This window comes from Stigmatopora nigra, chromosome 1 (genome assembly GCF_051989575.1).
Source record: "Stigmatopora nigra isolate UIUO_SnigA chromosome 1, RoL_Snig_1.1, whole genome shotgun sequence".
In the NCBI taxonomy this organism is placed as follows: domain Eukaryota; kingdom Metazoa; phylum Chordata; class Actinopteri; order Syngnathiformes; family Syngnathidae; genus Stigmatopora; species Stigmatopora nigra.
In genome coordinates this window covers 7,961,322-7,988,570 of record NC_135508.1, presented here as the reverse complement: position 1 = coordinate 7,988,570, position 27,249 = coordinate 7,961,322, and the positions used below count along the sequence as shown (strand labels likewise).

The following is a 27,249-nucleotide window of genomic DNA, read 5'->3' as shown; positions in this document are numbered from 1 at the left end:
ATTACCTTAAGACACGTTAGTAGTAAAAACGGTCATAAAAATGATTTTAATGTTGTTCCCATTACAAAGGCCCACGTTTGGAGTCATTTTAACGCCGTGTAACAGAAACGTGGCGTCAATGGGCAACATCGTGACACATGGTGATGAAAAGGAGACGTGAGGGATATATTAGTAAACTTATTGTGCATATGTATATCTGTCTTTACATAAAAAAAACGATACAGTGTCTTGGCATCCACCTCATTTGTGTTCACTATTCAGTAGTTATATTCAATGCTCACTAGGTGGCAATAGAGTACAGCCCTGATTTGGAGATGTAAACACGTTTGTAGTAAATATGAAATCTTTTTCTTGTTTTTCTTTCCTTTATATCTTTTAAAATACAGCTTAAACTCCAGAACTACAATGTCGGAAAGTTCTGAAGATGCACTGGAGTGGTGATTAGTTTCCTGAACGAGATTCCAAAATGAATTGGATCATATGTACGTAACATTTTTCCATGGCTGCGAGAAATTAGGAAATCCAAAACCGATCCAAATGCGGTTCTTTCCATCCACGGGACTAAAAAAAAAATCTGCAACTTTTAATATTCCCAATGTTGCTAACTCATCTGAATCCATTTTTTACAAATCATGTGCAGAAAGGTAACTCCTGTTCAAATCGAACATAAAAATTCCAGAAACATAACAAAAATGTGCGTGACACATAAAAAAAGACGAATAAAAATAATCAGAAAACAAACAAAAACAAAACTCCTACACTGAAGTCTCTGATTGTAAACGCAGGACAAACTTGTGCGATTTGGGGTCAATGTACTCCTCTGACATGCGAATGTAGGGAATTTTCTTGACGCTCACCACCAGACTGAAGTCTGTGCACTTCAGCACAAAGAGTGTGCCATCTCTCAGGCCACTGGTGACTGACGCTTCACTGACCAGTGTCCACTGGTGGGCCAACCAGTGGTTTTGGTTGTATTGGAGAGTGGGGCCTGGCTTCAGGTAACTCTCCAGGAAGGCCTGTATTAATTACAATGTGAATGTAACTATTTGTAAAGTTAAAAGTACAACAACAACAACAAATGTGGAGGTCCGCTTTGAATGTTCAACTTTGATTAAAGCAGCATACTTAAAAATGTTATGCATTGATAGTAAATAGTCTTTTACAGGTCAGACATGGGCAAACTACGGCCCGTGGGCCACATCCGGCCCGCTAGGCCTTATAATCCGGCCCGCCGACGTTGACCAAAAATTTCCAAGATGGCGCCATTGCTCAGAAGCCAGTGGCAGTAGCTCTGTCCACTTTTATTTTTTTTTTTTTTTGTGTTTTACAGCTCATCAATCTTTTTTTAAATGACATTTTAATATTTATGAATACATTCCTTTGTACTTTACTTTGTACTTTATACTTTTTACTTTAATGATGAGTGATGATTATGTTCATACTTTAGTCCCTTTTTTAATGTTTATGTTTCATATATACCGTTAACGGATGCACTTTTTTATATGTATCGTATCTTGTGCTGACCCGGCCCATCTGTCGAATTTTTATAGTCAATGTGGCCCCCGAGCCGAAAAGTTTGCCCACCCCTGGACTAACCTTAGGTGACATGTTGTTGCTGATGCAGAAAGCCAGGTGCTGTTGGATGCTCTCCATGCTGTGGCAGTGTTGCTGTTTGGTCGTCCTCAAGTACTTCTGGAGGGCCCGTGCCATGGATGGGAAGATGGCTTGCGCTGCCTCTCGCGGGTCCATTACGTCTCCTGTCGTTTTTTTCTCTTCTTCTTCCTTCATGTGCTTTACATGAGTGAAGGCCTCCTCTACTGCAACCACCAGTCTATGAGCAAATTGTGGAACAAAAAAAATGATGTCATGACTTTATTGAGTTTCTGGTGAGTCACCAGCGTCCTGTTTAATGCCATGAAATACTACTTATATACTACTACTGCCAGTACACCAAATATTTGTGTTCCCATTACAGAAGAACAGTTTAATGCCAGTCTTGTTGTTTTGACTTTGCTTTAAATTTTAAAAGATCAGATTGGGACAGTGTGCTTGTAGCGCTGGTAGCCTAAACCCTGAGTATATCAGAATCTAAAGTGAGAAATTTTACAAAGGCATGGTCCTTTTTAAACCCTCGAAAAGAAGGAATTTTTGTTTTTGTCTTTGTTTTGCTTTTAAAATTGGTGTTTAAAAAATATGGGGGACCCTCAATATGAGTAAAAATTATGGGGGACCCTCAATATGAGTAAAAATTATGGGGGACACTCAATATGAGTAAAAATTTGGTTAGTGAAGATATTTTTGCATAATCAACTATTTCTGTGTAATATTTTCCTAAGGGAACATGGAGCTTAAAGTCAGGTTTTGTGAACAATTTTCACTTAAAGTTTGTGATATTTGGGCACATCTGTTCATCCCGAAAGTTTTTTAATGGAAAAGATTTAGAAAAAAAAACTAAACCAAAACAAATTGCATTTGAGTATTATTGCCTAAAGATGCAGAAAACACATCAAGATAAATGTAGCTGAAAATATACAAATAACCTACAATTGTAGCTTGATCATACAAATTATAGGAACGCTTTAAAAGGAAACTTACCGGGCTCTACGTTTGCGTACGCGTCTTTCGTGTTCAGCCTCCTCGTAGTAAAGTTCATTGTGGCTGGAGTCCCTGCTGTGGGCAGCGGCTGCAATCATCGCTCTGGACTGGGAATGTGCCAGTCCCGTGGCTGCGTTGTTCCCTGGACCTTCCCCGGCACGCAAAAACAAGGTAGACGAGAAGAAACAAATGACATTAACATTACATCACGCATTCTATAATGACATTTGCTGCATAGAAAGTAAAAACAGGGTTTTATGTCAAACATAAAGGTTGGACCTTTCATCTTTTTATCTTGATTATTTCACTTTCCAGTCACTAAAGTGAATTCTCCTGCCTGATTCTCACTGGTGTAAAATGCAGACAGTAAGATGGCAAAGAGAGTCAATTATTCATGGAAGCCAAAGATGGCGCATGAATGGAATAATTCATGGAGAGAACAGCGGGGAGTATTTCGGCACATTCTGCTAAGGATGTCTCTGGTTAGTTGGTGTGTTCAGATGTTTAAGTATTTATATTGCAACTCTTGGAAAACAATACAAACAACAGATAGCTTGTCAGACATTATCAAACTTCCTGATTTAAATTTGACAAGTGATATGACAAGTGTGTCAATACATGGCACTAGCTTGGGAGGGGATGAAAACAAAGGAATAAGAGGTGCCAGAGTGGGAAATAAATTGTCATTTTTATATAATGTGGGGGAAAAATGCAGGGGGAAAAAACAGTAAGCATTTGAGTGACGACTGTGTACGCTTGAGGACAGGCGATAATTTAAAACAGCCGAGTGTTACATTTACACAGTTGACTGAATATTTGACATTAATCTGTGGCATGCCAGGAGTGTGTCCGGCCTGGGTGGCATCCAAACACAAATTTAACATTTACGAGGTGCGTGCAGAATGTGCATGTGCAATAAGTGAAAAGTATCAGAATGGAGTTGACTTACTGCTCAAAAGATAAGCTCTGAGTTTTGCTTTAAAGACTTACAAGACAACATATGGAGAGGAAACAGTCAAAGACATACAGAATTTGAGCTAAGTAGGAAAGCTGGAAGCAGAACGGGATCTTACAGATTCTAACAAGCTATACCTTCATTGGGGGCTGCTGGGAAGTCCCCATCTACGTTGTACACCTTGAGACCAGCCAGGTGTTTGGCAGCACGCGACTTGGAGGCGGAGAGCAAAGCCGGGTTATGAATGGCAAAGTCACAGTAGTAGTGCTCCAATACGGTCAGTGCTGCCCGTTGAATGCTGCACACATGTAGTGAGTGGACCTCATCATTATCACAAATAGCGTATCATTCAAATTGACTTTTTAACGCAACATTGTTAATATGCAGACTGCTGAATATTATAGAGGCATGTTTTTTTTATATCTTTGCATACAACAAATAATATTACTAAAGGTTCCTGAGGACTGTCTCCTTTGGTATTGTTTTTTTTTATCTATTATATGAGGGAAAGGGCCACAGACCAGGAGCTACAAGAAGGTGACAGAAACTGTCTAATTTTCTTACATTTGGCTCAAAACGGTATGTTTTTGTATACTTCACGAGTGCTACGGTAATGTATGGTGCAATTTTTCCAATAACAAATTCATTGTCACCTATATATAAATATATAGCATTTTTTTTTGCATTTTGCAAGAGGAAATGAGAGTGATTTAAGAAAGGTGTGTTTTGAGTTGTAATTGTGGTCAGAGAAAAAAATTAAACTCATATTTCAAGGGACCAATTATTGAAAGCAATATTTAAAAGCAATTATATGGGTCCCCATAAGAGCTTGATTTGAACCTGTTTTTGATTAATGTTACATGTCAAGATGATTTTTATTCTGGAATTCTATAAATGACTATAAGAGCAGAAAATATTCATCAAAGTTGCCTGCAGCGGCTTGTCACGGTTCTACAGAGTGCCTGCCTTGATGCAGTCTTTAAATACACAAAATAAGTCTTTAAACCAAAAAATGGGCCAGTTGTAAACGCTAATCGTTAGGCAAAAGCCCAGAAATGAGACAAAACAGTACATTGTTGAGTTCCTGGCCTGCTTTGCCACATTTAGCCAATTATTAAGCACATGAAGCAGGGAATGTGTACAGAGCCAGAGGTCCAACAGGTTGCTGTCTGTAACCCTAGCAGAGGGGGAGGAAAGGCATTCCAATTCACTTTGGAAAACTCTGACAAAAGGAACACCCAGAAAAGGCATTTTGGGCTCCTCCTGCCCTAAAATTAACATACTAGAAGGTGGAGCTAGGGGGCACAAAGAAGCTTGCTGTCCATCAGGGCCTGAGCTTTATGCCATTTGTGACAGTCAACCAGATGGGTGGCAGAGCACCTTTATGTCTTCACGTCACTCATTCAGACAGAAAATCGGTAGAATATTCATGCACATTGCTGATATTGACTACAACAGATATATTTAAAAATTGAGCAAAGAACAAAGAAAATGCTGGTCATCAAATTAGTTAGTGTTGCTTTTAAAATACTAAAATATGCTCTCCTTGAAAGCTACAGTATCCAAGAGTCAGCCATTTTTCCTCTCACTTTGCACCTACACCTATCAGCAATTTTCTATAAAATCTTGCTACAACTAACAGGCCAACTGGGTGTGCCCTAACGTGTTTTTATCAATGATGTCATGCAGTAGCACTGGTGCCGCAGTATTGCCGGATGTAAACAGCCAGCATGAGCAAAACGCTGGAGGAATCCAGTAATTTACCATCTGAACATCTTCACATAAACTCTGTAACAGGATGGCTGAGGATGGTGTCTTGTTTGGGGTCAATAGCTATGCCAGCTGACGTCTAATTGTTCTACTTGGGCTCGGTCAGTGATCCTTAAAAGTACTCGGCATGCTCACAAAAGCATAATAGATGTTAGGTTGAATATATACTAGTACACAGGTAGGGTTGTTAACTCCTGGTGTGACAAATTGTTGTATAACGCTTAATGAAAAACTGGTATTTTCTTTTCCCCCTCACCTTAGTTGTCCCAAATTGTAATGCCTGGTCTCTCCATCTGTGGAACGTGTGATGCACACGGAGTAGTAAGGCTGAAGCTGCCTCAATTCCAGCAGCACGATGGCCAGATAGTGAATGAATAGTAGTGCGTCCACTAGTGACACAGCATATTGCACAATCCCCTGGTAGTTTTCATCCTGAGGGGCACAAAAATGAAGAATTTAGCCAAAGAGCGGGTTTCTCTTTTCCATAGACAAGTAAAGTACATCCAAGTAACAGGCCAATTTATAGTGGTGCGCCGACAAGATATTAGTATCAGAAGGGGCCCCGATATTTAGTTTCTAGCCCCGGGTACGCATTCCAAGATGGCCAAACGCCTCTTTAAAACATGGAACGTTTATTGCCCTTCTAAAGTTGGCCACAACACGGGTACGACACGATGTAGAACACATGAATATTCAAATATAGTATTTCAAAGGGTTCTTTCTTTACAAGCCTGCAAGCATTTTAAATGAAGACTCGCCACACTAGGGAAATCAAACGTGTCAGCAGTGTTCTGATTTAATTTTGCAACCCCAAACTTAAACAGTAGAATATTATTTATGTCCTGATTTTTTTATTAGTCACTTATAATCAATTAACTACTTTACAGGAAGTTTCACAAACCTGATTGTTAACCTCAAACTAAGGTAATTTGTTATCGTCAAGAGACATTTTGACAAAAGAAAACGTCGATGATTATAGCACTACGGTAAAAATATGTGGAGCGCCCTTATATGTGCTTCTTGATGAATTCACTTGATAAAAATTCTAAAAAGTATTCCCATTCGAGTTGACAGCACTAAAGGAATGGCGTACCTTATTTGTTATAGTCTTTCAAATTTAGGCCACATATCCCCAATCAATGTTTCCTCTAATTTTCAGTTGGTCTGGGCAGAAAGACAACCTCCCTGAGCGTACTGAGTACCAGTGTGAGCGACATCATCATTGCCCGCCATGAGCACACCAGTATCACACTTGCCATAAGCAGGTTCATGTCAATGTTCCTTCTAATTTTTCATGTAAAAAATGCTGTGAAACACAAAAAACATAAGAGTGGAAAGAGCTACTGCCACTGGCTGCCGTGAAACAGCGCCATCATGGGAAAAGGGGTAAAAAATAAAATATAATTTAAAAAAAGTTTGGATTTTATTTACTGCGCGCCATATCATTGCTGCTGCGCAGAGAAGACGAGAGTAGTGTGCAATTGCGCACTTGCACAGCTTAGAGGGAACATTGCCCCCAATACATTTGTCTAAATTGCATATCTAGCATGCCTTTATCGCACATTCTCACCTGTGAATCTAATATCCTTACGCCATAGAACAACCAATAGGAGACCACAAAGAGAAACACCAGGGCGGCGAGCAGTGCTCGGAATACAAATATCCGTGGAAGGCTGGCTCTTGGAGACCGGAAGAAGAGAGCCCAAACAGCAAGCAGAAGGATGAGCAACTTGAAGGCCACAGAGATGAAGAGACCTTCACAGGCTGTGCCGCAGCTTTGCAATTTCTCTGGCCAGAGCAGGTGAGGGAGGACCATGAAGGCCAATGGTGAAAGGATGACCAGGATGCCCAGTATCACGGCGACGGTGAGTGTAAAGTAGCGGCGGCAGTCCAGTCCCACGCTGTCCTCCAAGTCCTTAGTGATGCGGACAATGTCTTCCTGAGAGAGGCTGTGTTCTGACGTGCCGGTAACAGCCGTGGTGGTCTCACCCCAGTTGTCATCCTGCCAATAAGACAGCATTTCAATAAATAGGAAAACGGGCAAGAGCCGAAACCATTAATTACGTAATTTGAATAAACTGGTTGGCAGAATAATCAAATAAATAATCAAAGCCTAAATCTCTGTCTCAAAGTGTCACAGTAAATATTTTACAAACAGATGAAGGCTATTGCAGACAATGCAAATAAGTTGATACATTTTTTTTAAAGAAAAGGTAGCTGGTTTCCCAAACAGGAGACTAGAGTGAGGTGGGAGGGTCTTAAAAGTCTTCTGTTCTGCGCTTACATTTATTGTATATATTTGTCTGCAACATCAGGCACCCTGAGTTTGGCCAAAAGTGTCAGACACTTAAAAACATCAATGCAGAAACCGGAGTACTCGAAGAAAACCAACATAAGCCTGGGAAGAACATGCAAACCCCACACGGTGAGCATCGACCTAGCATCGAACCCTCAACTCCAGAACTGTGAGACCGACGCGCTAAACACCAGGCCCACTTCAGATATTCAATTGTTTGTAATGATATTATGTTTTTAATCCATTAATCTAAATTTTGTCACTTTAATCACCATTAGGGTTACAGCAGAGTTCATTTATTGTTACACAATCAAGTGTATCAGTAGCTGATTTCATCATAAACGTGTGTGGCGGATATTGAATGCATCAAAGAACTGGTTTGTTTTTTTTCCCCCTCTAAACCATGAATGGAAGAGGAGATTGTCTAATCATGTGAGAAAGGAAGGGATCAAAAATTGGAAGGCATCAAAAGAAAACAGTGTCCCATGCCAACTGGGTTGCACTGTATCCGCAGATAATGAAGGTCAGCCAGACCTTATAACAACAACGATAAGGAAACTTTGCATGGCAGTCACAATAAGCCACCGGCACAAAGCAGAGGAAGCACTGGTTTTTGAGGGTTGAGTTCAAGGGGGCAAAAGGAGACTGGAAGCCAGGCGACGTGACCGAGCAGGAAAAGTGGAAGAAGATGTTTTGGGAAAGAAAGAAATGTCTGTATTTGGTGAAAAAAACATGAATTGGTATGACAATACATGGTTTGCGTTCAAAAAAAGGACAGAGATCTTTAGAAGAACTGCATATAAATTGATAGAAGGGCATGTAAACAAATTATGATCATTTAATTAAATCATGATAAAATGATTTGCACTTGTCATTGGGATATATTTTCTCAACACCCAGACTAAAGATAGACAGTATTGACCCACATTTCGCCACAGGATTAACCAATTAAAGACAACATGGTCCCTGTCTCTCTCCCTGAAAGTATGAGAAATAGAGGAAGTGGCAAAGAGCAGACATCACTTACAGGCCCTCAAAGCAGGTCTTTGTAAAAAAAAATAAAAAAAATAACCACAAGTGTTAGTGTAAGTATATCCACTGTCCAATAAAAGCCTCTTTGTTGCTGTTTGTCAACTGTGAGCTGCAAACAAAATACTGAATGTGCGCACTCTACAAGATTTTGTGTGTGCATTTGTAGAAATTGCTAGAACCAGAAAAACCTTTCAATTACTATCAAAGGTTGCCCAAAATCTTGACAATAAAGACAAAAACACGGGTCAAACTAGGGCCAGCATAGAAAATCCATTCAATAAAAATTTAAACTATTTTATCTAAAAGAGTAGCAAATGGGAACATATGTAATAGAAGCTTAGCACAAAGTATCAGAACATTTATGTACGAGTAGAAAAGGGCAATATTGACATTTATACTCATGCTGGCAACAACATCACCTATCCATACCTACATAGGAGGCAATAGACACTGAAACCTATGAAATGCCTTGATCAAACATTGCAGCCACACAACAGACAAACAGACCAAGTAAAAAAAAGTCCTCATTGGACAAGTGCCATTTAACATACACAAATATGTACTATGCACATATCCATAGCCACATTAAAACAGAATGTACATTTGCACGATTATTATTCCCCCGTCAGCTATCCTGACACAAAGACTCCACATTTCTCAAATTTGTCGTTTTGGACATTGTAGTCATACCTGTCCTAATTTGTTTCCAGCTCCGTTGCCTGACGGCAGAAGGTTAGCGTCATTTCCAAAGGTCGTGACAATGACATCCCCTTTTTCAAGTAGAGGTTCAGAAACCTCTAGAACCTGCAGAACTTCATCCTCTGCCTCCATCACACTAGTAGCATACGTCCCAAAGTCTTCATCCATCATACTTTGTCCTCAGCTTATCCATCACAGTCCACAGCAAGTCCTTGTATGTCTGATCGACCACACAATGTGCATTTCAATCCTAGCAATGTGTAAGACCACTATATATTTTGGTACCATGCCTGGGGAGTTATCCACGTCAGTTGCCTCTTATTGAGGTTGTGTGGGCCAGTGCGTGAGGGCATGGGGGGGATGGGGTGGTCTAGGATCTGCCCTTTATGGAGGTTAAGAGGAGTGAAGGAGATAGGGATAATTTAAGAGTGATGACAAAATGGGAGAAGAGATGGAAGGTAGGATGAAAAGATGGATGGATAGAGAGATACACTAAACAAACATAGCTCTACACTATCCCGGCGGGCTAAGAATAAACAAAATAGCGATTAGAAAATGCACTTCAGCCATCATCCTCTTCCTCACTGTTCACCAGTTCTTTTTTCTGTCAATCCCTTGAGGCATCAATTCTCATTCTTTTGCCATCTTTTGCCTGAGCACCACTCTCCGTCCATTGCTTCTGACCCAGTGAGCACTGGATAAGAGAGAGAGTGTGTTTCTTTAAAAATGTAAAACTAAATAAAACAGAAATGTCTGTTTCCTCTAAGCTAAGAAAAAAATGACTGTGGCAAAGGAGATGTATGAAAATATACAGTATATTTGAAAAAACACACTGGAATCATATGCCATAAAACTACCAGAATGCGTTTAGGATGTTTTAGTCGCAATGACAACACTTTGTCATAAATGAATCATATTTTCCAGTTCGTCATAGGAAAACAATAATATAGTGTTGTGAAAAATATAAAATTAAATGGTAAATACTAAGCAGATTTTTTTATGAGAGCCTTTTGACATTCTAAATCAGTAAATGGTATTCCCACCACTTTCAGCTATTATTTTCTTTGTCCGCCAGCATGTGGTGCAATTCATTTTTTTCTAGGTCCAAATGAGTCATGATGGGTGTGTCTGGTTTGAGTCCCACAAGGGACCTTTTTAGAGTCCTTCCCTATCTTTCATAGGATTTAGGTAAGAGGATCTTCCTTTATCTCTAGCCATTACCAAAGTGAGCTGCTTGCCACTTTTACAGAATAAATCCAAAACAGTCAGTAAACGTGTCAGAGAATTATGACATCTTTGCTCAATGCGAGCAAAATTGAATAAGCCTTCGCCCAAATAAAAGAGCCACGCTTTTAGTGAGAAAAAAAAGAAAAAGACAGCATGGTGGCTGATTTGTTAGAACGTCCGCCTCTCGGTTGAGAGATTGAGCGTTTACATTTGTGCTGCGGCCTGTTCTCATTGTGGGTGCATGGGTTTTCTTCTGGTATGCTAACTTTCCTTCCACATTCCAAAAAACAAACATGGTAGTTAGATTGAAGACTAAATTGTTCATAAGTATAAATGTGAATGAATGCTTGTTTGTTTATACTGTATGTGCCCTGCGATTGTCTGGAAACCACCAGCTAGGAAAGGTTTGGTAAGTCATACATGGGCAAACTACGGCCCACGGGCCACATACGGCCCATGGCAGTAGTTCTACCACTCTTATTTGTTTTTTTGTGTTTTACAGCCCCTCTATCTTTTTTTAAATGACATTTTAAAATGTCTTAATACATTCCTTTTTACTTTGTACTAAGCTTTTTACTTCATTGATGAGTATGTTAATACTATAGTGCTTTTTTTCTGTTTATGTTTCATATGTACTGTTAACAGATGCACTTTTTTATATGTATCGTATCTTGTGCTGACCGGCCCATCTGTCAAATTTTTTAAGTCAATGTGGCCCCGGGGCCAAAAGGTTTGCCCACCCCTGGAGTAAGCGATACAGCAAATGGAAGGAACCTACTAGTCCTGTAGCATCATTGTTACTACTCTGACTTGGTGCTCGGACGTTTGGTCGCCGGTCACGCTTTGACTTGGTGAGACAGGTAGTGGTGATGCAATTTTTAGTTTGGCTTGCACCATTGAAAGATAAAGTAAGACTGAAACTACAGATTGAGCAAGGGAGTCCCAGATTGCATATACATAGGTCATCGCTATGTGTACCAGTTTTCCTAAATATCTACCTGCACAATACAATAGCAGCTGGGCGAAGTGAACCTCAATCAACATAGTATACACAAACGTGGCAACCCAACTACTTTCTCCTGCAGGCCACAGCATTGGGAAAAAAACACAAAGGAAGGGAGTGCTCATTTAAAATTAGATACAAGCAGACACAAACACAGGGAATGCTTACAAAGTTTCCCCACAAGGGAAAAAGTATACCACAAGTAGGTCAGTCAAATTACAGCGGCATTTGAGTTAGTTCTCTTTTTTTGCACACCCTTGCCAGTCTGCAAGATTCTTGTTTGGTAATGTGATGTCTGGTGATGGACAAGGCAGCCAAGCAGGATCATCATTGAGTGACTCCATGTGACCTAACGGTAATGGGCTGTCATCATCAGGCCTCATTAACCATAACAAGCAAGGTAGAAATACTGTGATCAAATACTGAGAAAGACAAGGTTTTTCTTGTTTTTTTGGGGGGTTCTTTTAAAGACCAAAGCCGTCAAAATTCCAAAATATACGAATATAAGTGTTGACGATCGGCACCGCTGATAATTGGTCGAGGCCGACGTCATTGTACAAAGAGGCAGATTTAATAATCTCTATCCTAATGCAAATGCATAATCTGTGGAGGAATTTCTTACCTTAGAAATGCCATTTGTTAAACAGTCCATCATGTAATGCATGGGTTCATCTTCCATTGACATGCATGACAACTGAGCATACAGTTTGAATTGCATCAACTAAGCAGATTGGCCTGGACCATTCTGGTAGGGGCCAAAAAAGTATTTGCGACCAACATGCGCCAAAGATTAGCATGTTTCCATAAAAAAATGACAACTCATGTCTAATGATATACGAGGCTGTTTACTACAGTAAGCATAATTATAAAATATGTATCAACCCCATTGTAGCTACAAATGGATCAGTCCTCTTTGCAGTGAAATAGCAGATGGTAAATGTGCTTATCGGAATTGTGACAGGCCAAGTCACCTCTTTTTAACCGCTTTGAATGCTAAGTCTCAGGAGCACTAAACCTTTTTTTCAAAATGAGATACTAACTCTGTTTGAACAATAAATATAACACTTTTGGGATAATTAGAAATTCTTTGGAATTAGTACATTCTGCTCTTACCTGGCCCTGCTCACTCCGCACAGTGGTGTCACCCAGCAATGGGTCTATAGGAGCAGGGTTGATGGTTACTGATTTTTCTGAGCGACTGTCTTTGCTGCGACTTTTGTGTCGGTCCCGGCTTCTCTCCCTGTAAAAGAAATGTAGATATATTTTTGAAAATCAACAACTTATCATATATCAGAAAATATTTCAAAATTTTTAGTTCTTGTTGGATTCAGAACAAGCATAATGAGTGCCTAAATGTATTAGTTACTCTGCTTGATACAAAATCTAATTTCTGATGACTCAATATGGGTAGTTGGGCACTTTGACCTAAATACAACCCAAACATGCGCTACAGCATATGAGCTACATTAGCCAAGTGACCCTATGCACTTACTACTCTAATCCCGTGTCAAATGTAAGCAGCAGGAATCAACATTCCCAGGCCAGCAACACTATGGCTACATGGCACTATGCCCAATGTGGATCCATTACCAGTGAGAAGCTGAATTGCATGGTCTGACTTAATCCTCCATCTAACTTCCTCTTATTGTGGCTGCGGTCATTTTGTATACTAAATGAAAGCAGTAAATGATAATTTTGGACCACAAAAAGGTTTTGCACAACAACTGAATATTAGATATCTTTTATTCAACTAATTTAGTATTTAATATTTAGACAGATGTCTTCCCGGGACAGAGTTTGTAGGCACCAGTCCCCTATTTTTTTATATTTTCACCTCCTAGAACCAGTTATGCTTCCTTCCTATGCTTCCACATTGTTCCACTTAGAGTACATTCTTCCCTCGATTATCGCGACTTCACTTATCATGAATTCACCACTTTGCGATTTTTCTCTGCTATTATTTATTATTGTATATATATTTGGTAAAGTTCTAAAAAAATGTGAAAATCCACGCTGAAACTCGTAAGCAGAAGCCGCCGCTCTATCATCCACTCGTTATTAGGACTCAGCACTGAACAAAAAAAAGTCTGAAATTATCAGGGAAAACTTCAAACTGAATGACTGTATATCAAAATGATATATTTTTAGATTTTACAAAATGATTTTTGAACTAAAAATAGAAAAAAAGTGATAAAAAATGGCAATTATTGATTTAAAAGGGGGAAAATCAGGAAATGTAATATACATCTATATTCATCATTTGAATTTGATCCAAAAACAGAAAGTTGGCACTCATGATTGACTTTCTCGGGCCACAAAAAATGATGCGGTGGGCCAGATTTGGTCCCCGGGCCGCAACTTTGACTTCCGTGACTAGACCATTCCTGGACTATCAAATTTAAAATAATAATTAGAAGTCCGGTTGTCGATATATTGTAGCAGACCCAGTTGGAAGACACAAAAGACCTTCAAAGGAAACCATACAGTGTAAAAAAGATTGGTTTGACACACTGGATAATTGGCTTAACATTCCCATCCCTTGCAAATAATAACAAGGTTTATAGCTTCTTTTAAATTTTGCTATAATTTTATTAAATCCTAAAAGAAACTACTGTAATAATAAACATTGCTGTTGAATAGTAGCTCAAACTTCCAGTGACTCTTGAATGTTACACTTTCAGAAAATAACAATGACTAACACAAAGTTACAGGACATCCTGGTTGAGGGAGAAATGGTGGAAACAACCAATGAGTGACAGTGCTGCGATTGCTACAGGCTGGGGCTGTGTTTTGATTTGAGGGTGTGAACCATGCTGCTTTCCGCTTCTATTCTTGTGCTTTCCTTTCAATGTGAACACTAAGTGATAATAGACCACCAAAGACACATGCAAGTAAAACATGACTTCTTTAAAACGACAGAGAGGATCGATCACTAGTCATTTTTCAGTATTTGAAACAGTCTCAAGTATAAACTGGGAAATTTCAGGATAGAGCTTAATGGATCTAGAAAAAAAACGAAGTCTATCTGGATGATCAGCCCCTGTTAGAGTCCATTAATCAAGCGTGGTGAAAATCTAGCCCGAGTGTAGATTGTCAGATTGTGAATAGTCACATACACTTGGTAAGATTCATGTGTGTCGCACTTAGATTCGATGTCTCACGGAGTAATTAGACAACAGTTATCCGAAAATGTCTGTAGTGTGGCACCTTTTGGAGCTGTAAAAAGATTACCTCTTACTACCATGCCAAGACACTTGTTTTCTCTGAAATGAAGTGCCAGACGGTGGATTTGGCATGCTAAAGGGGATGAGTAGAAAAGCACCTTCTGGAAATCTTTTAAACTTCATTCCTTTATGCATTATAATTATCCAAGATGTTTATTCTCATAAGGGCCACGGTTGTGCTGAAGCCTATTCCAGCTTACAATGGGCAGTAAGTGGAGTACACCCTGAATTGGTTGCCAGTGAATTGCAGGGCACATGAAGACTGATCCAAGGAAAATGGCTGTCTGTATGCCGACAAGTGTGGAAAATTTGAGGAAAAAAATACTTTTTTTTCACGTTTTGCTCAGCTGGGTTGTATAGGAAGCAAGGTTCATTAAGGTATGAGCAATTAATTAATTATTATGTGTCGAGAACCAGTCCTTTGGAAACAAGGACCAATTAATATCAGCAATTAATATAGGCAATTACTTCCCTACACTTACACTTCCCTACCAATTAATATAGGCAATTATATTATATATTTTCTTTCTGTGTTTATAGATAGTTACCCGGTATTCATTTTGCATCATTGATACATATTTGTGACTAAAATGTTGGTAAAGCCTGAAAACTTCAAATTTCTATCTATTAAAATTGTAAGTATCTTTATCCTTTATGGTGCATATAATTGATAACTTGAGCTGGAAACGAATAACAATTCGATTAGTCAACTAATCGTGAACATTATTAACCGTCAAAATCATAATAATTTGTGGCAACCTTATCGAAATTGTCAGCAATGCGTCATTCTTTAATTTTAAACTCAATTTATGAAGCCATCCAATGTTGACAATCTAGGGGCTTGCCGTCATCATAGACTCCCATTGTATCTGCGGAGCCATCAGAAATTAGGCATGATCAAGCCTGTCAAGCTTTGACGACACACTAATGCATACCCAGAGGAAGATGAGCCAGATAATATGATAGCAGCCGCAATCATGGCTCAACATTAGAGGGATGGAGGATTCAATCTTACCCGTGCCGATGAGATCCCCGTGAGCGCCCAGAGTGGTAGGAATAGCCAGAGTAGGTTGACTCTGTGTCCATGGTTCACCTATGCTCCAATTCAACTGCACTTTGTCTGTCCTTTTCACAAAGAGGTGAAAGGCTACCTGTCGTGCTCAGGCTATCGCCTTGGAAAGACAGCATGAGGCGGGGAAACACCAACCTTGGAGATGTAAACAGAAGCAAGATTTTAAAGTTAGAATGTGAATTTATTTAGAAAACACAGGAAATAAAGGGATTAATATACAACCCCAAAATGGCTAGGATTTTAGTAAATGTAGATCGTGTTATGATTTGCAAATGTACCCTATTAAAACAAAACAAACAAACAAACAAAAAGAAAAGCTTAATAATGAAGAGATAGCTTAATAGACAAAAAAACCCATTAAGGGCTCTTGAGCAACACATCTGCAACTGAACTGGTTTTGTAGAGAGCAAAATGTCAAATTACATCCTTGCAAAAGCTTCACTAAATAGAAATTGGGCATCAATAAAACTCACATTCCATTCAGTGTATATGTAGGCTACCTCCACTTGACAGAAAAGAGACATAGATACCAAGACGAAAAAAACGAAAAACACTATTTAATTAGTGTGGAAAAGGCCATGATTCGCGAGACTGTTTTTCTCACTCTTGCCAAACGGCAATAACCCCCCTGGAAACTTGCACTAAAACTACTGGCTTCTACAAGTATGCAAAGATTTATGGCTTAGTTGTTAGCAGCAGGGCTGCCCTCCAGGGGCTCAGAAACTGGGTGAACATTTTACCCCAGTGGGAACATTGTTGCATTCTCGGAACATGACTTTGCAACCACCCTGTTCAGAAATACATCAAAGTAACATAAAGTAGAATGACCACTTTTAAGATTTTTGGCATCAGGACAGCTGCGAGTGACTCCGTGGGCGGTCTGCGGGCATTACTGCTTGCATGACATTCAGACAACGATGGAAAAAAAAGGCAATAACTCTTGCTGATGTGTCAAAACTCAATGATTCATCTTCACAAGGAGACAGTCCTTACAACTGGTCATCCAGTCCCAACTTGAATTAAAGGCAATAGGAATTCTACCATGGTGCTAAGGGAATATTACATTTTTTTACAACCAAGATGTCCAGTAAACATCTCTTCACAACAACCAGGATGATTGGCATTCTGTAGACATATATCTAAGTCAAAATAGTCTGCTTAGGAGCAAATTCCAGGGATTGTTGTTGTCACGTATTCTACTCCAAGTCTCCCACTCGACCACAACATTTATTTAATATATCTCAGCACATCTTTTTAGAACACAGTTAGAGTTTATTATAGTTTGTTGAAGTCATACTACCGAGCACTACCAGATGTGGTTAACTTAGATGTATAATTTATACAAATATGGTGACAAGGCAAGATAAATGGCTTGATTTATAGTAGGCCTAGATGGCTCAAGTCAGCCTGTTGCATTTTTGGCTACGCCTACTTCTGGTATCATGGCAGATCTTGGGGAAGGAATAAGCCAACAAATATACTCAGGCTTATATCATATATGGATTAGTACTTATCAAAAGTAAGAAAAAAAATCTGTCTGGGGAATAAATATATATATTGAAATTGGGTAACCTGTAATGTAGACAGTATTGTGCAAGGAAAATTAAACAAAATAAATTTCTGACTGGCAGAAATGTATACATTTCACAACTAATGTGGAATAGTTTTCAAAATGTACAATCTAAATATAGAAACAAAAATAATGTATATGTGCAATTGGGAAAAATAGGATAATTTACAATTGTTGTGAATATGGAGGACCAACTAATAAAAATGACATATGCTTTGGGATATTATGTTCTTAGCAGTTTTAGTACTAATATATATGGGCCAGAGAAATTGTCAGGTATTTGAATTTATGCTTTTGTAGTAGAAATCGTGTTTGGGTTTCCACTAAACACGGCTACATTTTTCCCTGGTTTAATCTACTTAATGGTCAAGGAACCAACCCCACTCAATGTGTGATTGAAAGGTCATTGGGTACAAGTTCGTAGAGAGTGCAAAGGAGAACACGGGGTTAAAAGTAGATTTATGATCCGAGCCTGGATTGCTGTTTCACATTTTAGTTTTTCATTTTACTACTATGTGACAAAATCCAATTTATAACTGATATAACAGCCATTTTGAGGGCAGATTAACTTTCATTGGATGGACATGATATTTAATTTACATTCCATTTGGTATGAAAAGGAAACGTGATGTTTCACTGAGGAGTTGAACTCAGGTCAACATTTGTATTGTTTTGTCATTTTTCAAAGTAGGCGAGGTCTTCGTGAAAAAACTGAATGTACTCCTTTGTTGTCGTTCATTCACAGTGATAGTCAGTCCTCGTCTCATACTTGACTACCGACTTGCAATTTCACTAATTGCATTATCGATACCATATTTGAAATTGACTTTTAAGTGTAAACCTTGACATCGCAACACAAACCATCATGAACCACACGTTTTAGTTGCTTAAAAAATTATATTTATTATGAGGACTCAGAATCATACTTTTAAATGTGGTTGCCTCTTATAGCACAAAGGTTTAGTTCCAAAATAGCGATGTCCCTTGAGCAAACATCAAAGCTGATGAAGTCACGAGACAAGCAGCAGCACGAGGAGAATCAGCCTATAACGTCACATGTTGGCTCAGTTGATGTTCAGGGCAGAACAAATGGTTATTATTTTTGTAGAATTCAATTGGCATTGAGTGTGTCCATTGGCTGGCCACTGTTTCAGGGTGTTGTCCCCCGCCTCTGACCTGAAGACAGCTGGGATAGGCTCCAGCACCCCCCGCAACCCTAGTGAGGATAAAGCGGTTCAGAAAATGAGATGATTGCACCATCCCCAAAACTGAATTAAGCAGCTAAACATGAATAGAAATAACAAGTGGACCACACATTTTAAATGCAACCTGGTTACTATGACAAAATAATTGTGTGTTTGTGTCTGTGTTTAAAAATGTTATATACTTGTTTCAAGGCACTCTATTCTCAGGTTGCTGTTGCCATGGTGAGGCTTGACATGTTTACATACGAAATACATATAAATACACCCACTTTCTTGAATGTTGGTTGTTTATTAAAAAAAATCTCAAGCCAAATTGATATATTCTTATACACCTTGTAGAGCTGCACATTACAATTCTGCGCAGGGTTAAGCTTAGGCAGTAGATCACTCCGCCTGTTAAATTTCAGCACTAATAACTGCTGTCATGTACTCCTGCGCCGGTTACACTTCAACAGCTGAATCGCGATGAGTGAAAAGCCCACGTTCGCCGATCAACATGTTTACAAATAGTCAAAGCCGCTTAAGAAAAACGAAAACAAACAAACACACGCACTACCTCCATTGCAGCAACGTGACATGCCCAAGCTGAAGAAGAAGAATAATAAGTAGGGTGTACTGCGCTTTGGTTAGTGCGCCAGTGTCGTAAAATCATACAGGTAGAGGACAAAGGCGTGTCTTTTCCTTTTAAACAACCATGCAACTTTCTACACGTACACTCGTTATGGAGCTAACAAACATACATTTACATGTTGGATGCGGTACATGAGTCTTTAAACGCAGATCCCTTCTCACATCAGTGAGCTAACTTGCTAATTAATTAGCTCATCATACACATGCACCATAGCGACATGAAAGGGAAACTCACCTGTTGTCGGGAATAATCTCATTCCTGTACTTGTTTTCCTATCCAGAGGTTGTAAAACAGTGGGGCGACACTCAAGAAGGAACCAGCCCTTGCTAACAGGAGGGGGGTCACACCACCAGTTTGGAATGTTCGGCAGTATATAGTCCCTTGCAGCATCGCTGGGGTGCAGTATGTTAAACGGCCGCTAGGAGGTAGAGCCTTTCGGAAAAGGGGTGTGTAAACTTTTTCTACTGGAGGAAAATGGAATGATGGAAAAGTGGAAATGCAGATGAATTATAGAATTCGGCTCTATGGTCATATATTTACACATTTACCGTTTAAATGATGCATCTAAACATAGATTCATGCATTTTACAAAACACTTTTCCTTACAAGGGTCGCGGGGGGTGCTGAAGTCTATACCAGTGAACTATGGGCAAGGGACACCCTCAATCAGTGGTCAGCTAAACGCAAGGCACAAGGAGATGGACAAAAATGATCCCAGGGGCGTTTTAGAGTGATAAAACATTCTACCCTGCATATTTTTACAAACAGTTGGGAACCACAAGGGACCGAACCATCAGACCCCAGAAATGTGAGGCCGACACGTCAAAAACTTGCCTACCAAAATGCAAGATATATAGATACTTTTGGTTTGGTCATGTGTCTAAGAGCATTTTGTGCTTATTTTTGTTGCGTTTTTAAGGGAAGTGTCATTTTTTCGTTTAAACTTGTTTTTTGGATTTTTTTTCCTCTTGTAACATTACAAATTGATGGATGTATCTTTGATTACTATCAAATAAACAATGATTTATACAGCGAACACGCCCCCACTCCACACACACATGCTATCTAGAATTCAATAGAGGTGACAATTTTGTGCTTGACCTTTTGACCTTTTGGACACCGTACAAAAAAAGTGGGCTGGGCTTGTATTTACTGTGATTCTATTAATTTTTTCTGCTCATTTGAGATGGATATTAACAATATCAGGGAACACAGTTTTGTTCTCAAATCTATTGTTAATGTATAAAACACTTTAAAATAACCCCTAGCGCCATGTACTGGGTAGTATGTGATAATCAACAACATCTGGATACCTTTTAAAGACAACGGCCATGGACTGGTCTTAATTTTCTGTACGATTAGTGCACCCCCAGGTGGTAGACAATGGACATTGCAAAGGCAGCAGTTTCGTGGAGACATTCGAAAACTGCAATCAAGCATATAACTCATTGCATGCCATTGACGTCCCTAGACGTCCAACTGGAGGATTGGTCGTAAAAGCTCATATTTTCCATCTCATGGTCTGTGTAACTTCACTCAAATGATTATTTCACAGTAAACATGTTAAAATTAATTTCAGTCTAATGGCAACCTATAGTTTTCACCCTTTTAATGATGTGCAATTCATTCCGACATGTGCATGAGAATCAGAAGCAAGTGCTGACACATTTGATGTTTATTCAAAGCAGGAAGCATGCGCAGATGGCCCTGATTGAGAAGGCAAGGTGCCTTGTCCCCCCCACAACCCCCACCGCACTCCCAGATGAATTGGATTTGGTGTCCGAAAGATGGATGGATGGGTCATTCCCCAAAGACACACAGTTTATGAGTTTGGGGTTTTTGGGTAAATAGGGAGGGGAAAAGAAAGTGTGTAAAATGAAGATAAAGTGGAAAGTGATGCTTGTAAAAGACCACACACACAAACACACACACACATATGTTGAAAGTTCCTGCGCATGCTAAAAAAAGTGGAATATTATATTTTCAGTAAAAAGTTTGCAATGATAGTAATGCAAATGCAAGACAGTTTCAGTTAACAATTGAACAATTGAGATCATTTAGTTTATTTATTTGTCCTTTAGTTAAAAATAGTCATGAACTGATGTTTTTAAAAAGTGATGCCGATGAGGGATACCAATCGTAAATTTTAACTTGTAAGGATTGAGGGGAAACTAACTCTGTATACCAGGAGTTGATTTTGTTGGTTTATTTGTTTCATCCTAAATCCCCTTCCTGTTTTATATATAAAGTTACTCCACCAGATTCAGTCAAACCAAATTCAATATTTAGCCATTATCTCTAGCAGGACACATATGCAACAGAGAGGCTTTAGTTTTCCCAGCCAATTCCATTTTCTGCCAATTAAAGCAGGGCCTCTCATCCCTTTTTAATGTGCCACAATCAGATCTCTCATTAAGATATCTCTTTGTGGAAAAGTATGCCGCTGTCAATGTTTGGTGTTAAATTTTCAAACATATTAGAAACAAGGAGGTACTCTTGTAAATAGCCCGGGAGAATGGTTGACCAATCATTCATTCATTTTCTGTACCTTTTATCCTCACGAATGACACAATTTGCATTTTTTTCACCAATGGGTCATGCTTTCAAATGAAATATCCTTAAAACCAACTTTCTGTTATTAGACGTCAAAGTCGGATGTTAATGTTGGCATTCCAGCAAATGCGGGAAGACAAAGAGGAGTGGTTTAGCTATTTTGGGAGTTTGTGTTTTTTCACGTTAACTGAACCAGAGAGAAAAAAAAGCTAGTCGATACTTTTGAAGACAAAGCCCCTAAGATTCCCAAAATGGAAAGTGACAAACAGTTCTCCACAATTTGGTGCTCAAAGGCCACATTACTTTTTTCCCATTAAATAGTTCAAACTCACCATTATTTCTATGTTTAAATGGGTGTTTTCTTAAAAGTCTTAAATATTCTCCAAAACAGACAGTGCACATTATAATCCAGTGTGCCTTATATATGGAAAAACAGAAAACCAAAAACGAAAAACCACCACTGTCGGATATTAAAAAAACACAAACGCCTGAACTGAAACAATACTGTTAAAGATGCAGATGCCATCTTAGTTTACAAAATCTTCCATCATATAAATCCTCCCCACTGCAAGATTTTATACAAAAAAAATCCCAAACTATGTAGTGAGTGCTTCATACCTGGAAGTCAATAGCAATTACCGTATTTTTACGACTATAAGGCGCACTTAAAAGTCTTAAATTTTCTCCAAAACAGACAGTGCGCCTTATAATACAGTGCGCCTTATATATGGAAATGTCATTCGTTGAGGGTGCGCCTTATTATGCGGTGCGCCTTATAGTCGTGAAAATAAGGTACATACAGGCATCATTAAAAAATATTCAGCCAAAGAGATAAATGAATAAACTATATGTAAGGGATGGAGCCCAAAAAAAGGACCAAAGCACCCAATGTCCCAGACTTGTGAAAGGCTAAAGGTCAAGAGTTAAGAAAGAAGAACGCAGGTGCCTGTTGAATTTCGAACAGGGAAAGTCAACTGACACAAGGCTGAGTGCGATCTGCTAAATTCCCAAACAGGTGCATTAAATCTTGCACATGAAAATCAAGATGCTCCAAATTTTGACACAGCACAGCTGCACCATCAACAAAATTGAAGCCCAGAGTCCCCATTTACATAGCAAAAGCAGTTATTTTAACTTCTGACCTGAGGTATTCCCTTCCATTTGGAGCTAAGCAATACAATAACTCATTCTAGATGACTTTAGAGGCCAAGGTGGCTAACAGGATCCTAAATAGGTTGTCCCTATTTATTCGTCGCAAGCCTGAACAATGGGCGTTAAAATATGTTATGCAAATGGAAAGGTCACGATTGCAAGGGTCCAGATTGGGCTCTGTGGTTCCGAGGCCACTAATGTATGCACACACACCTTATGACAAGCCCCAGTACAGATGGTCCGAGCGTGAGTCTGAATGAGAAGGGAACCATCCGCGGCTGCTGACGCATTGTGTACGTGTTGGGAGGGGTCTTCAATACAGCACTTAATGAGAACAGACTGGCCCTTTCTCAACCCCCTTCCCATTCCCTCGCCCCGACACCCCCAGCCGCTCGACACACACACGCTCTTCCTGTCTGATTCTCCATTTCTCCTCTTTTCCCATTCCCATCTGTTTGGAGACAAAGGGCCACGAGCCAGCTCGGGCCTCGGGACCCGGCTGGTGAAGTAGGTCCAGATAATACGGCCCATCCCCGGGGCTGCATTTCAACACATGGACCAGGCTTTGTACTTTCTCTACCTTTGCTGTTCAAGCCCTCTTCACGCAGAGGGGGGGCCAGAGGTGCCCCGCTAAACACACACCTCCATCAGGTGTCCAGCGTGTGGGGTTCGAACACGAGCGCACATACGGCGTATAAAAGACAACGAGGAAAAAAAAATGACAGCTCTCCAATGTTGTGAACATATGGCTGTTTGTTGTCACTCTCTCCCCGTCCAATTTGCACAAAGCATGCCACTTCTCTGAATTAAACGGGTGTGAGTGGAACGCCACGTGCATGCTGGCACCGTGCGGACCCCGTGCACACCCGAGTGATGAAGAGGATGACGATGGCGGCTCTACGGTCTAGTGCCGTCATCACATTTCCTGACATATGGTTGCTCTTCATCCTCCGCCATTACATAAGCACGTTGCGCTGTGTATATGTGAAATATGATTCTCTCTCTCTCTAATACACACACACACACACACACACACACACACACACACACACACACATGCACTGCAACAGCAGCCACACTGTCAGCCAGGCTGTTCAGCGCCCTCAGCACTTTGGGGGGGGGGGATGGATGGAAGGGGGAGTGGGGTCAGGGTGTGTGTGTGTGTGTGTGTGAGAGGGGGTTATGGAGGTAAGGAATAAATTGAAGGAAGCTGATGCTAGCGCAGCTTTAGAAATGAAGGGGGAAAAAACAAATGGCCTTGTGCTGCCTTAATGGAAGAGCACAGATGGACACATCCTTTCAATGGACTTAAGCACAAGTCCAAGCAATGCCACAAGTTCACATCTTGTTTTATTTTTGGGGTGGGAGATGGCAATCTGTTGATGGTTTTTATTATTTTATTGGAGTTTAAGTATTAGACTGAGTTAAGGGTGGATTGTTGATTACAGAGCGCTGGTCAAACTTTGATTCATTTGGTTCTAGAAATCATTTTAATGAAAGGAAATATAGACGTTATTGTAATTTACAGAGAAATTTTGATAAGAGTTTAATAGGAAAACAGTTGTTTGGTATTTGATATTTGAATGATTCAATGTGTATTTCCAGCTTGTTCAAGTTTGTTTCCAAAGTAAATGGAAAATAAGAAGAATTAAACATCTATTCAAATAACCTTATAACTTTGCCTTCAGAAAAAATGGTATTTCTACAGAACTGATGTAGCAACAGATGCAAAGACACCATTTAACAATGCAGATAAGTATATACATTATTTTTGCTGAAGTGTTAAACATTACTATTAGTCTTTATCCCTCTTTCTATTTTATATTGCCAACTGGCAAATTAGGTGTACAGACGGAGGGAAATTTGAGTCCAGACTGGATTAGTGGCATCTCCATTCACTTCTCTTCATTCCTGAGTGAAGCTTTTTTTTTCTTAATGTTTTATTTTTTATAACAGCCAATGAATATTATTCTTGGGTGCCCATGGGCAACCTAGGTAAAGAGTATTTCAAGATCTAGGGTGGATGGGATGTTAGGTATGTTGATAGATTAAAAAAAATGGATGGATTGATGGCTCAATGGGCAGAGGGCCAAAAACGCATGTTTGTTAGGTAGGTAAAATCTAGGGAGATAAGTGGATAGGTGGGTTGACAAGCAGTTTGGAGGGATGGATAATGATGATGACAGACAGATAGACAGATAAATTATCACAAATATATGATTCTTTTTGCTTGAACCATTTGGCTATATTATATAGCTCGCTGGTGAGCTGGCTCATAAATTTCCATGTCTCCCATCCATCCATCCCTCCCTCGCGGCTTTCCCACGGGAGGTGCCAGACGGCCAGTAATTTGGTTGTCTTGGCTCGTCTGGAGTAACACCTGCCCCCTCTCTGGGGAGGGAGCGAGCCTTTCAGCCAGGAGCACACACGGTGGAGGCCTACTACTACTACTACTACTACTGCCTTGAGCTGCTGACCACTGACACCGTGTACGTGCGTGTGTATGTATGTGAGTGAGTGAATGAATGGGTGGATTTGGATGGATGGTGCAGCAACACGCTCACCACGTGCAATTTTTTTAATCACTTTCCACGCGCCCATGTGCACGAGCCTGTGGATTTAGTACAATTCCTGGCACCAATGCGCTCTCTAGTGGTTTGCATGAAAATAACTCACTAAATTTATCTCAACCTACAATTCCGCGATTAAAAAAAAACATGGTTTAAACTCTATAGAGCAGGGGTCGGGAACCTTTTTGACGAAGAGGGCCATAAACAATTCATATTTTCAAACATTATTCCTTGACAGCCATCCTTAGATTTTAAAAGTAAAAATACATGAAAATGTGAGAATTTATTTACTTTGAAAGTCAAAAAAAAGTCTGAATTCTTTTTAGAACATTATTTCACTGTTGTTAATCAATGAGTATCAATGAGAGAATGCATGCAGAAGTCTAATGAAGAAAAAATATGATTTAAAAAGGCGGCGAGCCATATACACCCATTAAAAGAGCCACATATGGCTCCTGAGCCATAGGTTCCCCACCCCTGCTATAGAGAATGCACGTTTGGTAGGGATATTTGAATTTAATATTTCAGAACCGCCCCAAACATTTGTTTAGATGTATTTCATATTCAACATTAATGTGTTAATGTCAAAAATAAGTAGCATGTTCAACTTAACTCTTGTAAATATAGCATGAAACAATATTCCTGTCATGTTGGTGGGACTACCTGTGAAGAGTGTAAATAAGTTAATAACTTCTTTCAAGAATATAGATTTGCCATTCCTCAGACTTGTTTGCATAAATCGCCACATTTCGATACAGATTTCTTAAAAAGATGCAATCAACATCGATTTTCAAATAACTCCGTTTTTAATTGAAAATATGAAAAGTGTGTCCTTTAGAAACCAGCAGTCACACAATAGCTCTACTACAAAATATGTGCATATAAGCAACAAGTAGTCTACACAACCCTGAAGAGACAAAAAAATCTTTGGATAGAGGATATGTTTTTTTTCTCTTCACTAGAAAAAAAACATCATCAATAACATAATTCCAAATACCAAGCAGAGACAATGAAACAAATACCCTCCCAAACAACATCAAAAGATCCAACATAATCACTTCCAAGTACTTCTACTAAATTATTAGGGGTTTTTTTTGTAGTTTTTTTTGTAGATTTTTTTGGTCACAGCAAAATCGAGGTTGAATTTTGTCATTCTCTCGGCGGTGGAAGCCGTTTGTTTGCCATAATCGTTTTGAAAATAAATAATAGAATCCATCCTTTTCTAACCTCTCAACTATTAGGAAATAAATATTTTATAGAGCAAGTGTGCTCCATTTTGAAGTGCTTATCGTTGCTATTGATAGACAATAGACATCAAATCATGACGATAATAGTAAGAATAAACACAAATTCGACTCACGTGAAATAAATAAACAGAAAGTGCAATTTCAAAGAAGACCACCATTTTTTCCCCAAGTTGGACTCCACGCACAGTCTAAAGTAGCGAAGCAAAAAATAAATACACACATACATACATACATACAAACACACGCACCCGAGGTAAAGATAAATAAGTTTAGACTTGAATAGCAACACAATCAAATAAATTATTTCGCACTCACCAAAAAATAATAACAATTAAAGTCACGTCATAAGTGGCACTTGCGCATTCTTCCCCAACCAGAAACGATTCGTGTATATTTGAGACATTTTTTCTCAGTTTTAAGGGGAATTGGAGAGAGACTAATGGTGCAC

General features: G+C 39.4%; 1 protein-coding gene across 4 annotated transcripts; it reads right to left on the bottom strand.

The window, feature by feature from the left end:
• Positions 1 to 20: 20 nt before the first annotated feature.
• vangl1 (VANGL planar cell polarity protein 1) lies at positions 21 to 27,249 on the bottom strand. 4 transcript variants are annotated; one of them, XM_077725639.1, is made up of 9 exons: positions 27,117 to 27,249; positions 15,817 to 16,008; positions 12,691 to 12,817; positions 6,891 to 7,322; positions 5,577 to 5,752; positions 3,688 to 3,848; positions 2,596 to 2,743; positions 1,597 to 1,831; positions 21 to 1,016 (listed from the first exon to the last, which is right to left on the bottom strand). In XM_077725639.1, the coding sequence occupies exons 2-9, from the start codon at positions 15,885 to 15,887 to the stop codon at positions 756 to 758; spliced, it is 1,611 nt and encodes a 536-aa protein (XP_077581765.1). In that variant the 5' UTR covers positions 15,888 to 16,008; positions 27,117 to 27,249; the 3' UTR covers positions 21 to 755. The 4 variants fall into 4 exon arrangements, with proteins under 4 accessions (XP_077581765.1, XP_077581756.1, XP_077581780.1 ...); XM_077725630.1 differs by lacking the exon at positions 27,117 to 27,249 and adding an exon at positions 19,514 to 19,699; XM_077725654.1 differs by lacking the exons at positions 12,691 to 12,817; positions 15,817 to 16,008; positions 27,117 to 27,249 and adding an exon at positions 12,200 to 12,273.

Excerpts from the sequence above, each read along its gene's own strand:
- vangl1 (XM_077725639.1), bottom strand. The coding sequence starts at position 15,887 with ATGGACACAGAGTCAACCTACTCTGGCTATTCCTACCACTCTGGGCGC. Across the intron at positions 12,818-15,816 it reads CGGGGATCTCATCGGCACGG|GGAGAGAAGCCGGGACCGAC; the intron begins GTAAGATTGAAT and ends TTTCTTTTACAG. Across the intron at positions 1,832-2,595 it reads GTACGCAAACGTAGAGCCCG|ACTGGTGGTTGCAGTAGAGG; the intron begins GTAAGTTTCCTT and ends ATTTGCTCATAG.